General features: G+C 38.7%; 1 protein-coding gene across 1 annotated transcript in view; it reads right to left on the bottom strand.

Moving 5' to 3' along the window:
* Nucleotides 1–14,785, bottom strand: part of STK32B (serine/threonine kinase 32B) — a 182,931-nt gene that overhangs the window by 145,950 nt on the left and 22,196 nt on the right. Inside the window, exon 2 of the mRNA XM_049794716.1 lies at nt 7,919–7,974. Coding sequence (XP_049650673.1) covers nt 7,919–7,974 — 56 coding nt within the window. The remainder of the gene's footprint in view (nt 1–7,918; nt 7,975–14,785) is intronic.

The following is a 14,785-nucleotide window of genomic DNA, read 5'->3' as shown; positions in this document are numbered from 1 at the left end:
CCATTACAATGATTTAGTCTCTGGCAGTAAATTCCTTTGCTTTAACTTTGGGTTTTGGTTTGGGTTTTTTTTTGACAAAAGTCAAATAATTATGTAACTGCAGGAAATACAAGAGAACTCCTGTGTAAGGCCTGGATTGGTTTTCATCATGGTAGTTTACCCTGTGAATGAAGCTGGAGAGTGTCACCAGCACCACATCCAGGAACTTTCATTTTAAATATGATTTCTGGCAACACAGAAATGTAAGATTGTTCTGTGTCTTATCCCCAAAGCTGGTGTAAATCCCATCTTCATAACAGCCCTACACACACACATAGAGCAAAACTATATCCTCAACAGACTTTTGCTCTGAAGGGTGTTTCCTGTTAAATGATCAGGACTTTTTTGAGTGAGACTCCTAGTGTGTCTTCACAGTCAAGAGAGTATTAGTTGAGAATACTGTTTTGGTGCAACATTTATATTACTGACACAGCCATAGGCTCCAACCAGAATTTTTCATCATCAGGATGTATACAGACTACGTAATAGAAGCTTCTGGTTTAGATACCACAGCTCTGTAGTATCTAAACTCAAGGGTATTCTGGATTCACTTAGTGTGGGCACTATTATTTTATATGTATGTTTACGTACATACGCACATGCACACATACACACTCCCTTATTATACACACATGAAATTATAGTATACACACATGAAATTAGTGCTCAGAGATGAGATTACAACATGATGCCAAACAAAAATAAATCCTTTGGGTTTGAGTTGTATTTTAAGGAACTTGCATGCTCAAAATTCAGAAATGGTCTGGAGAAACTAAGGCAACTTCCCACAGCTGAAACCTCTGACTTTAACAAAGTGTCATCTGGATTCTGGACCTGGTGATGAACCACCAGGGTGAGGACCCTAGAGAGATCTACTGTGTGGTCACTTTTATTTCTTAAACACAGAGGAAAGGCTCCAGGTGCGTACCATCAGCATATTTTACTTCCCCTATCTTTTTTCAGTCCCTCCAAGAGGAACTGAGCCAGTGAAACCAAACCACATTTATCTCTCTGCAACTCTATTTCCATTAAGTGTGTCTCTTAGCTCAAATCTACTCCAGAGAGGAGTTAATAGAGTACTTTTAACCTATAATGATAAGTTGTGATCAAGCAGATTTTCTAATTATCTTTCTTAATATCAGGAAATGTTCTGCTAATTAAGTAAAACATGGATGGTAATATTTTGTCTTGAGCCCATCAATGTTGCACAATGGTGAGTACTGAAGTTTTGTTTTATTGAGCTCCTTGAGCTGTTATGGAAAGTCTGTATGTTGGTGATGCCCTTAAGATAACTAAGGGTTCACACTTATATGGAAAGAACCCAGGCTGTGGAACAATGGGGAATTAGAGTGAGCCTTTTGGGGGAAGAAAGGTAGCAGGTGGGGTTGAACTGAAATGGAAAGATGGAAATGAATTGTTCAAGCTTCCACAGGTTCTTCAAAAGTATAAACAGAATTTGCAGAGGCAATTCCCGACATCCTGTCTGAGATTATGTGGACACTCCAGTGCAGTGAATCACATTATAAAGTACAACGTTTATGGATTTTAGCTCAGAACCTAAGTCCAGAAGTTCATTCACTTGCATGAATTTGCAGCTTGATTTTCATATGAAACTTGGCCAAGACTGAGGTGTTTGCTGAAGACTCCTATTCCATTACATAAAAAGCCTCCCTATTGAACTGTTGACTAGTGAGACTACTGAGAGAATGGGGTTTTACTCAGCTGAGAGTTACAGGTTTGACCAATGCAGCAAACTAGGATCATATAGAGCACCTTAATATGTAATGTAAACAGGCTTTGAAGCACTGCTGTGACTCCAGAAGGCACTCAGTTCTCTTACCTGCCAGTAAAGACAAGGGTATTCAGAACAGTTGAAACAGGCCTTCTGTTGTTAGTAGAAGCTTGCCTAGCATACAGCTTTAAAACAGAATTATAGTAAACGTTTTCTAGTAATATGTACCTAAGCATATCTTTTAACACTGTTTCAAAATCAATAGGATTTTAATGAATATACTAAAGCTACTTCCTACTAAAAATCAGGAAACACAAGCTGTATCCACATTGATGTTATCATGAAAAACGCCTGACGTTGCTCTGATAGTGCTGAATCGTAGTGGAAATCCTCCTGCTGGCTGTCAGCTCTTCTTCTGAGCCTGAAGTCAACGGGCTGAAACTTTTCCACTACTGCAGGAAAGAAAGGAAAAGCCCTCGAACTCTCCTTACGCATGCAGTCTTAATGGGAAATGTTTAAATTGTGGGTTTTTTGTTTATGGTATAAATTCTTTTCAAAGGAGTCATTTTAAAATAGGGACAAACAGGTGCTCTGGCTCCTCAACAAACAAATTCTGTGATGACTCATTATTGTGGAAGTCTGTGCAGAATTGCCTTATTTACACATATCAGTACGGAAGCCTGTCACGCTCACATTGCTAAAACATTCCCTTTCAAATTTGCTGTGAATACCATTTACCAAAGCCCAGACAGTGCCCTAGTCAAACTGATATCGCTGCTTCAGCAGTCTCTATAGATGATGCTTCAAACCAAATATAAGTGTCAAGAACTCAACAACTATCCAGCTTCATAGTCAGCAGGGAAGGTCAGGCCCATCCAGCTCCACCTAAGGTATTAGACCGACGGGTCTAAATGGGTCCAGGGGACCAGCTCTAGAGGGATTACTTCTCTTCTCAAGTCCCCTTAAAGAGACTGTAGATGACTAGCTTGGATGTAGGCATCTGTGTTGTACAAGTTTAAAGGTAGGCAACATGAATGACCATTGATCTTCTTTGGAGTTACGTGGTGCTTATTTTTCAGTCACTTGTGAAAATATTGCCTTTCTAAAGAAGGTTTTTCTACATGTCTTGGCTGTTGTCACAGGGTTGTATCTTTTTTATATTTGGGAGAAGGTAACCAGGTTAAAAGAGATTTGATCTGTGTGACTTGGAGCCACTTTCCCTCAGAGCCAGGGGAAGAAAACCAATAGATTATGACTGCAGGGCTAAACTTCATTTTTCAGGAGCAACATATGCTATGGTCCACTTCTAAGCTACCTTCTTGGATTTCCTCTGATTTTGCATGCTAAAAATAGAGCACCTACAGATCAAGTTTGATCCGCAGATTAAGAGGTCACACAGCCAGTGCAACTGCTATGGGTGATGAAGTGCCCTACGGGCTATTGCAGAGCTAAGTAAGTGAAGCGAGAGAGTTACGTTAAGTAAAACTGGGGCAGAATGTGCTAATGGTTTGCTGCAGAAAGCTGCATAATGCTGTGTTGGCTGAGCAGCCATAGGTAGCTTCAGAGAAGCTCTTCCCAGAGCAAAAGATGGGGATGGCTGAAAAATTTGACTTGCGGAAAATCACAGATTTCTCCTGTTTCCCACTAACTTCAGAAGACTTCTAGCTACCATGTGCTTGGTCTGGAAAGAACAACAGGGAGCAGGCACACTTCAGCTCAATAAAGCCATTTTGATCTGAGTTTGGTACATGAGTACTTAGGCTTCTCGAACTACCACATGATATGGTTTCATGACAGGTCATAAAAAAGGAGGGAGAGATGCAAAACCACAATCAGAGAAAGCTCCTCTGTGCAAGGTCACTATTAGGTAGAGAGTTGGCAGCTGGAGTTCCCACTTCAGCCATGCTTCTGTATCATAATACGATGCATCTTACGTCAGGTCAGTAGATCAGATGGGGCAGCTATAGCTGCCATGAGTAATCACAGCTCAGCAGAGGGGCTGTGGCACTGCGTGGGCAGAAGACACTCACCTAGACGTAGGGGACTACAAGACAGAAATCAGCTATACGTTTCACACTCAGAGTGGGAATTGACAAATCTGCTAAGAAGCATGTCCCTGAAATACTGCTACCTTGTCTGTTCTTACCCATATACTCTGAAAAAAAATAATGCTCATAGTCTCAGCCTACAAGCAGCGTTGGAAAGATTTACACAAAGAGGCAGGAGAATGGATGTCATAAGTTTGGCTTTACACTGCCGGGGAATTTCCTTGAAATAGGGGGATTCACTCCCAGATTCCCTCGAGCAAACCACGACAGCTGGAGCAGGGACCAAGCATCTGCTTAGTAACATTTCATATTAACTCAAGCTAAAAAAATAGGTGGTTATACTGTCAAACAATAATAATATTCTGCAATTGTGTGCTTTGTTGCTTTTAGGATAGCAGCATATTTTTTTCTGAAATACTTTGCATATTATTTAGTAAAGTACCCTCAATCAATGCAGACATGATTCTGGGCTCCCATCTGTTTTACACTGGTGTAATTTCAATTACTTCAGCAGAGGAAGTCACTGTTTTATACAACTAAATTAATCAGAACTAAATCCAGTGTCTCAGCATCTTAGACAAATAGAAGAAAGAGTTTGTACATTGAAATCATAATTTGAATTTAATTTAAGAAGGTCAGATTGTTCAGTATACCTGCTCCCATGAACAGAGAACTTGAAGAAAATTGGTACTATAAAATCCCTGAAAACTAGTTGTTGCACCTGAATACAAATTATTTTGCGGCAGTAAGCCTGCAATTATATGGTTACTGTTGCAGTAAGGAACAATGTTAATTCTTGTATTTCACTCCTAGTCAGTTTTGTACTTACTGGACGATCTTAAATTTTTTTTTTTCAATATTTTGTTTGAAAAGAATGATGGCTCTACATATCACAACATGGAAAAAATTAGCCAGATTAAACATAGGAGAGCACTTTTAAGGTGTCACATGTCATAAATAAATAGCTACTTAGACCAGTGTTTAATATTGTGGGTTTGAGTATTTTTAGTTCTTTACTTCTGAATTGATTTAGAAAGCAAATATTTAATATATGAATAAAACTGGACAAAATTTCTGACCCGGCCCAGTTCAAATGTATTTGGAAATACTAATAGCTGAAACATGCCAAGCCTAACTAGCTTAAAGATCTTTCAAAAAAAAGAAAAAAAAAAAAAGTTTCCCATTATAGACAAGGACACCAAAGTATAAGCAAAGAGCTACCTTCATCTACCTAGGAAAGCAAGGTTACTGGAGCCAGCGAGGCTACTTTTAGAGTAGTGCCACATACCTTGCCGGGGTACCACTGTCACCCTTGCAGCAGCTCACAGGTCTGTACCAGCATCTGTAGGTACAGAGACATACACCGGGTACGGACACATGTGCCCAGGAGTGGGGGCAAGTATTCACCGAGTGGTCACGCACCATTCTGCCGCAGCCTGCATGTCACTTGGCTTGAACAAAAGAACCACTGGCTTCCACAGAAGCTGTGGCTGCGATGGTCCTACGCAGGCTCAGATCTCACCTCCTTCCTCCGACCCTTACCAGGGTACAACCCGAGCTCTCAAAGGACACCTTTGAAGCGAGCCTGGCTGTTTCCAGAAACAAGGGCACGCACCTCGCTTCGCTTCTCTCCACGCCCATTTCCTACCATCCTCCCGATTGCTGTGATGTATCTTCACTTTTTCTGGGGAAGATGCTACAGTGCATGAAGTCTGCACCTGCTCTTAAGATGTCCCGGAGAAACAGCGCGTGCTGAGGCAGCGGCTTAAAACAGGCGGCCACTTCTCAGAAAAGACAAGCTCTCGAGATAGAAAGCATTTGATACCAAACGGCCTAGCAATTCCTGTAACAGCTAACAGCAAGTGTTGCTACTGTGAATTGAAAATGCCAAAGGAAAAGGCAGGGAGCTGCTTTCTGAAGCCAGCTGGGAGGGACAGAGCGTAGCTGCTGAAGCAGTCGGCCCCGACGGAGGAGGTGAGACGCTGAGGATCACCTTGAGCTCTGTGCACGAGATCGAGCTGAGCTGTGTGGAGTCTCTGCCATGTCAGATACCTCCTGCAGCAATATCCTGCAGAGGCCTAAGGTTGCTGTAGCAACCAGAGTAATTTAAGAAAGAGAGAGAGAGATTGTACCAACAGCAATAAAATAAAAAAGTAGAGCATGTCTTAAAACATTCTATTGCTCTCAGAAAACAGAAAAGGCCACAGAGCAGCCATAAAGGAAGGCGGCAGTTTAAGGCAGGCATGATACCCAACACGGTGTTCTATGTTGCAGGATGCTAGAGCACAACAGAGCCCAAACAGCAAACAACGAGTCAATAGAGATTAGAGGTCTTGCATCATTTGTTGATGTTTTCTGCTGCCAGGTACTTCCAGAAGGACAGTAATAGGAAAAGTTGCCAGCAACGAGGCTTCTAAATGAACGATAAAGACTGACTCACAGAGAAAGGCACTTGAAACGGTGACTGATTTACCATGTTGTGCTTTTGGCTATGGCATAATAGGTGGTTTTAAAATGGGTTTCTTTCTTTCCCTGTCTGCGGAAGGAAAAACAAGGTGATTCGTCAGAAGCTTGCATTCATTTGGGAAAAATAAGCCTGTTATGCCAAGGACTCTTCTGTTGCATTTGACAGCTGCAAAATAAGAATTTAAGTTTAGAGGGGACTTGTACGTGAGTCCTTTCTTACATTAAACATGTTCTTGCAGGGTTGTGAAACTCTTTTCTCATTCATACATATCTCCAAAGCAGGTTCACACGAACACTGCAGCCACATGAACCTGTAAGAAAATTAGATGTTTCTAGAAATATCATAAAAACATCCATGAAGAAGAGTGGATCAAACATCAACAACAAGCCTTCAAAAAGCATGCAGGCTTGTTTTATTTTGCTGCATGATGTGGAAGGGTGAGGGTCCCTTTGAAAGGGCAGAGATAGTAGAGGTGTGAATGGGGAAGCTTTGAAGAAAGAGAAGTGCAGCTGCTCTTTGTGATGGCCAGCAGGATTTGAATATATCTTTAACTGCTTATCCTGTACCTGACTTGCACTCCTGGACCTCTATTTAGTTTGACATGATATTCCATCACTGCATTGTGATAATAAACCATCATAAATCTCCAGCTGCCCTGATTTTTAAGGGGTTCTTGAATACCATTTTGCACTAGCACCATATTCTCCTATTGACCTCAAAGAGGGTTTCTCCTGGAAACTACTGAACTGAATAAGAACCGTGCCATGAAGGACCATGTTGTTCCACGAGAAGTATTTCTGGTCTCTGTAAAATAAAAGTAATTTTTTCTGCATGGAAGGCCAAGAGCCAGCAAAATCCTGTGTGTGTTCTTAATGCATAACTACAGAAGTAACTCACAAGCGCTCAGCTGGCATATACTCAAGAATCATTGAAATCAAGATTGCTTGATCAGTTACTGAAGTTCTATTTCACCTTCAAATGTATTCCTGCGAGTAATGGTTTCTAATATTTTTATAATAAGATTTTCTCTGACTGCATGGCCTTGTTTTTAGCCATATCAAAATTTCAAACCTTGTTATAGTCTTTATTATAGGAAAGAAAGGTCGTCTACTCATGTGTAAACAAACCATTAATCTTCTCTGTTTCAGCAAAAGCCTGTTGAATTGAACAAACATTTACTCAATGATCATAATTACAGTGTATGTCAGTTTATACAGTCCCAAGTGTATGGAATCTATGTAAAGTGCCTTTAAAATACTGCAATTATTTTAAAGAGACGAATAAGTCCAGAGATTTAAGAACAAGATAACTCTAGTGGGCTGTCTAAAAAAAAGTAGTCTGCTCCTACTTTTTTGTTTGTTTTTGTTTTGGGGACTGATTTCTAAATTCTGCTAATGCCCACTGAGGAGACTCGGTTATTATAATAATGTTTACTCAATTAATTTTGGTGAATGTATTGTAATAGAAATAATTTAATGATTAGTCAGAGTCAGTTCATACTGATAATCAGATATCTTCAAGAAGCAAAAGGCTACAAAACCTATGTTCTTTTACCCCAGTCAGGTCACACCAGACATAAGCAAAGGAATTCTCTACTAGATTTTTAACTGCTAAAAACAAATTGATTCTTACCTTTCCAAAACTCCCTTTCCCAATAGCCCGCAATATTTGAAAGTGGTCAAAGTTAACTGCAAAATAAAGGAGAGAAGAAAAGGAAAATAATTTATAGAGTGCTAAGTCAGAATCAGAAATCAGGTAAGAAAAGAAAAGACAGTGTTTCCAACTAATGTAATTTTACCATGTGGTATTTACTTTTTCTCTTGAAACACCAAACATATTTAATACCTAGCAAAGAGGAGGTTTGCTTTAAAATATGCTCCATTCATTTTATTCATCAGCTGCTCTTGGCCCAATGCCTCCAGCACCCAGTATCTCCAAGAAACATACCTCTGTCCCAACCAAATAACAAGACAGTAAGTTAGCATTACGCAGCCGTTAGCAAAACCTGCTCAGCATTTTCCAGAAAGATTAAGATCTATTAAAAGGGTACTGAATAATTCAGGTAAGTAACACTATCTGCTTACAGGTATATAGTAATAGAAGGATAGTATTGTTACAGTAATCACTCTGCAGGATAATTCCCATATTCCGTTACAGTGATGGAAGCTTGTCCCATGATGAGCTAGCAGGATCAGCCCCTCTGAACTTTGCCACCTTAATGCAATACATAATGCTAATATCGTAAGACTATTTCATAGATGTAGCATAAGTTTGTTTGGGGAAATTTCATTTTAGCTTGGCAGTAGAATAGATTTACTCCCACTTCGTGAAAATCTGACAGCACAGTCTGCCCTAGACACTGAAGTGGTTTGGTGTGAAGGTGAGTGAGAGGTTTCCTTTCTCAGAAATGCCATTATTGTTGGTGTTGCATGAGACTGAACACAGCATGACCTTCAAATCTCAGGTTCATTGGTAGGTCTAGTGGTTTAAAAAAAATCAAACAACATCCTGAACAAAATTGATACGGAGCCACTGAAACATAAACATGACAATGTGTGATGCAGTTTTTACAGTCACTTGTCAGAAAAGAATCACACTTAAAACTGAACTCAGCGAACCAGAGTTGACAAAGTTCAGTGCAACTTAACAGGATTTTTTTAAATTAAAACTTTCTTAACATTCCTGGCTTTGGTCAGGTACCTCCATCTATGTGCCTGTTATTGCCATAACAGGAATTGGCAAAATTATGGAGAAAGACTGTCACTGGAAAAGTGTGGTGACATGACTAAATACAACAAAAACGTGACTTGCATCATGATGAAGAAGAAAGTCCTATAAAACTAATAATACTTCTAACATTTGTCAAAAAAGCTGTATCAGCTCAAGCTAAGCATTGGGTAGGAAGTTGCAAGGTTGATAAATAACAAGCCACTGAAAAGGGCTAAAGTCTTATTTTCCCTGTTGCAGTAATATCTCATTTACTATTAACACCACTTATAATATATTTAAGCATTTGTTTATTTATCCTTGCTTACACTGTCTTCAAGGAAACATGGTTGCTCCTTTCATTAGTGCAGCTATAGCAACCACCTTCCTGGTAATTGCTGGAGACCAAATCAAATCCAGAGCTGACAGAGCAGAAAGCAGCAGACTAGTCTTTAGTAAACAAAGATGGTAATTGTGAATATAGTAGTTTTAGGATTTGGATACTAAAATGAAAATGCATAACCTTGCAAAGGATTTATAAGCTGCTTGGAAATTGGAAAACAAATTTTGTGCTGAATCATGTAAGAATTAGGGTTGCCCAGATGTCTGAGAAGCAAGACTGTCTGTCAACGACCTGCAGCTGGGGTCTCTGCCAACAGTTTTTACCACTGGGGCACTGTCTTGTAGTTCCTGCTGGTCAATACTGATCTGATAGACGAGACAGTCAGTTTAGCAAAACCACCTTCCACACAGACCTACGTCAACTTAAATCTTGTTCCCACAAGTCATCCCTCCCACACACATGCCCCTGGTCTGAGGATTGAAGAGCTTAATGACTGGGATCTTTAAGCTGATCCTTAATATAGGTAGGAAATCAACACAACATTAAAAAGGTTCAAAACAATATATTAATCTCATTAATTTCTTTGACAGGGAAAATCCAGCAATTTTTCCCTCCAGCATGCTGTTGTCTGTGTCACTCCTCTGCTTTCAAACCTTCTGATTTTTCCTGTTTATTTTCGCAATCTTAACAAACATGTTCCTTAAAGAAAGCTTAGTTTGAGTTTGTTCTTTACCTTGCAGTCATTGAGCTGAGCCCAGTTCCCCAAAACAACTGGAAAACTGTTGAAACAGTCTGTAATTATCTGAATTTCAGTCAAGCCACATTTCAGTAAAACTTGACTATATTATTGTCCTTAAGCCTGGCTGGTTTTGAAATACATCAGTTTGATGAATTATTTTGTTTCTGTAAAACTAAGATAAAGCATTTATTTTTAGTTACGAGAAGGACATTTTTTATTGTCCATATAATTTCTGTTCTATTTCTCTGTACTTCCTTCTTTAGTGGTGTTTATTGCTCTGAACGACTAAAACAACTTGAGTTTTTAAGTGGATTTAATTGTAAATTGGACTTCCACAAGAAAGAAATTATTAAATGAGGCACTAGACCATGGACTTTAAGATGGATTATTAGTAAGTCAAATAAGTGGTTAAAAAACTTAGCCACAACAATTGATCAAATTTTCTCAGTTTTTATGTTTAACATGAATAGAAAGTGGGATGTTACACTTTCAGATCTTCATTAATCAAAAAAGAGTATTTTCTTTCTACAGTTCACTGTCCCATAAGCTTTATTTAAATCAAGGTACCATGATTGCAATGCATTTTGAGCAAGAGAAAATGAAGATCATTTCAAGTGACTGTGGAAGTACGGAAACACACCTGAGCCTGCATTTGAAATGAGCTAGGCTTGCAGCCACTGTGGTTTTCTGGAAAGGGCTAATTCACTCAACTGAGACAACTTGGTCTCTTCTGGTCATTCAAACATACTCACAACATTGTAGATTCAAAAACTGGGGAAGATCCTACTTGGGATGTTAGGAAAGAATAAAAAAAGGGATACTGTTGCAGCTGAGACCAATACCAGATTCAGTTGAGCAAAACTAAGATGCTTTAAGCAACAGTCTCATCAACAACAGACCAGCCATGCAGCATCACAGCCCTGATAAACAGTGAACAGTCAAGCTAGGTTCACTGCCACCTTATTATTACACTAGTCATTCTCCTCAGGTGTTTTCCTCAGGTGTTTTTAATCTCACATTCTCAAAATTTTTGGCTTATGTTGTTCATTACACTTTTTTTTAGGTTCTGTATGTGCTTTTTCTCCCTTTTGGTGAAAATTCAACACCAAAGGGTCACTACTTATTCTGAGAAGAATTACAGCTCACCATGATCTCTGTCATTTCCGATGTTTAAAATATCATCAAGGTCAGACACTACCATTTCCTCTGTGCAACAAGGATATCACAAGTATTGTATTCTTGTCCTCTAAAACATGGCATGTCTAACTCTTGTGGAGCCTGCTGTTGTAGCTAATGACATGGTTGTAGTGCAAAGCCCCACTGAGATAATGGTGTGGCTGGCAAAAGGACACTTTCTTCAGTAACAGTAATATGACTATTGCTTTTTTGCAAAGAGCCTTCTTGGTATCCTTTACTCAACAGCAAAAAAAAATATTTTCCAACTTTTTGAGCACTTCTTTCATTATACTGCCACACCATACTTTGGAGATCTTAGACATCAGCTCTGAATTTGAGTCTTAGAGTATGGACATTTTTCAGAAATCAGTTAGTTTATATTGTGTTCAGCTAATTTTTCATACAGGCAAATCCACCGAATAAAACTGTGAGCGTTAACGCTATAATTCAGTTTCACTGATTTTCATTAATTTGGAAAAATTAAGAAGTATTAGAATCTCCCCTCCCCCATCTCCCTCCTTCACCCTTAAAAAAGTCACCATTAATTCAAAACTGAGAAGGATTATGGAATAAAACAGGTATTTGCCTAACTAAGGGAGAAAATAGATCAGCATTTATGACATCAGTTGCATGATATGGTATTAGAGTGACGGATGCCTGTTAATTTCAGCAATGAGCTATATATGCATTCACATTAAAGTATTTTGTTTCTTTCTGTTTAGCCATGCTCAAATAGACCTTAAATGAATTCCATTGCACAGCTTCAAATCTCTATTAATAACTTGAAGTGCAAATATACCTTGCTTCTATTATTTTCATGGTTTGTAATTAGGCCCATGTAGAGCATTTTCCAGTAGTTTGCTATTGAACTAATAAAGGCTTGGATGATGGTAATGGGATTCACAAGCTGACTGAATGGTTGCACCCTGCTTGCCAGGACAAGTAAAAAAAAAAAATGTGGTCCTAGCTATTACAGATACTTGATCAAATATATTTGTATACACAAAAACTCTCAGGAATATCTAAAAGGATGGTGCAGTGGTTTGTGACCAGCTTGTACACAGGAGTCCCTCTACTGCCGCAGCCTTCTCATGTGACCTTAGGCAAGTGCTTCAGTGCCTTCTGCCCCTGTCTCTAGAAACGTGAATCATTACACCTCTAAGCAGCTGTAAAATTCGGCACGGGAAGTTGTTTAGGGCTCAGATACACAAGTAATCAGGAGAGTAGCAACAGCCAATTCAGGTAATAGCGCTTTATAAAAGCACTGTAAAGACTGAAAGCCATTTTCAAAGTGTGAAAAGTATACACCGCTGTGGAAGTGGAGGTACAGAAATCAGTAGATTAACTCAGACCCCACACATCGAATTGCCGCAGAGCTGAGAACAGAATGAGGCTCACACTTCAGACCACACCATTTCTCAGGCATATCTTTCCAACTGCGTGAGCACTGATGGAGCAGACATTTGATATAAAACTTTCTAGCAAAAGATAAAAAAAATATTTCTTGCTTCACTGTTCCCCAAAGATAAAGTATACTTTGGGGAAATTATGCACGTTACAGACTGTTGGGTTTTTACAACCATACTGCAAAAATACTGGATAGTTTTAGTGGAAATGCCTATTATTATTTTTTTTTAATCAGCATTACATACATGATGACATATGTTAAAACAATGAAGTCTTTCATATGCATTCACCTCTGCTGCATTATTCATGAGTGGTACAGTGATTTGAACAACAACAAAAAATGAAGTTACATTGATGCAGATCATTATGTATTTGATTTATGACATCACACAAGAACACAAAATTTCTGTCCTTCCATTTGTAGTTTTGCTAATCTAAAATATTCTCACGTTACCTATCATTTGTTCAAGTGCAAATTACATCTAGCTCAAGAGGCAACACGTATACTGGGTGGATTCTACGTAGAGCTGACACCTGTTGTTCTTAGAGGAATATTGCAGCTGGGGAGTATTTATAGCATGTATACCTGATTAGTCCAAACACACTCAATAACGATTATCTAAAAGAACTTTGTATCTCCAAAAGCAAATATCCAGTCCAATGTGGTCAAAGCACAGACATACACATGCTTTGCATCATAAAAAAGAAATCAGGGGCTTTACAACTCACAAAAAATTGGAAGAATTTGATAAGCTAATTCCAGACATTCTCCTTCTCTAGTGGAGTCCCACTGATTTATTTGGACCGTCTGGTGGTAGCCAAAACCATAACATGACTACTAAGCCATTTGGAGGTGTATAGTAAAGCCATATTTGTAATACAACAAGCATTTCAAGACATCTAGCTTCATTCTTACTGATCTCAACAGAAAACAGAAACAAGATGTGATGTAGCCATCAGCCAAGAAAATAGATTTTTATTTAAGTCTGAGCGCTTTCTTAGATGTTGCAGGTCTGTTTTGGGGTGTTTTAAAGCTTCCTGCTTCTGTGTGAATCAGAAAAACAGAGTAAGAATTAAATCAAATTTTCCTTCTAGATTTGGCCTGTATAGTTTGACCTGAGACTCATTGGACAGCACTGCTGTTAGGATTTCAAATTAGTTCTGCAGTCTTCTTTATGGCTGTCTGCTTTTCAGATGCTCTAGCCTTTTCCAGAGAGAGCCATGAAGCTGTGCTGACAGAACCTCAGGAGGTCTTAGCAGCCATCAAAGCTTGTTAAAATTGTTGCTGTACTTCCACACAAAGACACCTAAGATGAGTAACCAAATAGATACAGTCATATATATGCAGTACTCGTGATGGAGTCTCCAGCTTGAATAGACATGGACAGGACAAACATGAACAGTGCTTAAAAATTAGATTAAGGGGCACGAAATGTTTTGGGTAGTCATAAAGAGTCACATTCCATCATGCTTTTTCATGACAAGTGCACTAGTGAAGAAAGATACTGTTTAAAGTATGAAATGAACTTTTGTTGACAGAATGATAAAGCCAGGCACATCTTTTAGGTGAGCAAAGAATATGAAATCTGTATAGCTTCATTAGGTTTCTGAGTGGAATGGGATATTCCTAGGCATTAATTGTTTGGAGGAACTACTAATTAGAAAGAGTTACATAACTGAAGGACAAGAAAAAAGCAGTTTCAGAGCTAGTTTTATCTCATTACTGATGAAGCATGGTGTTTTCTATCACTGTATTTGGGGGGGTGCATTTAAATTGCATTACAATGTCTCAATTCTGCAGGCTTAATGAGTGTTTTAGTCTCAATATAAGCTGCTTCTAATTATTAAATTAATATTTTTTTCTAATTATCCAGACTTTATTTGCAATTAGAAAGAATTGAAGATCTTTGTCTGTCAAATGATTATTTTTTTTTTTTAATTCAGCTAATTCGGCTTCAAACTTTAAAATGCATTTCAGTCTGATCAAGTTTGCAGACTGAATGTATGGAAAATGTAATTCCTGTCTCTTGGGAAGTTCTGATACCTGAACACTAGTTTACACTCAAAAAAAAAAAAATTATGGTTCTTAATGGAGCAAAATAATTATGACTATTGACTTAAAAATGTA

Source organism: Accipiter gentilis, chromosome 3 (assembly GCF_929443795.1).
Source record: "Accipiter gentilis chromosome 3, bAccGen1.1, whole genome shotgun sequence".
Classification (NCBI taxonomy): domain Eukaryota; kingdom Metazoa; phylum Chordata; class Aves; order Accipitriformes; family Accipitridae; genus Astur; species Astur gentilis.
The sequence above is the reverse complement of the archived record's forward strand: the minus strand, read 5'-3'. Positions and strand labels throughout refer to the sequence as shown.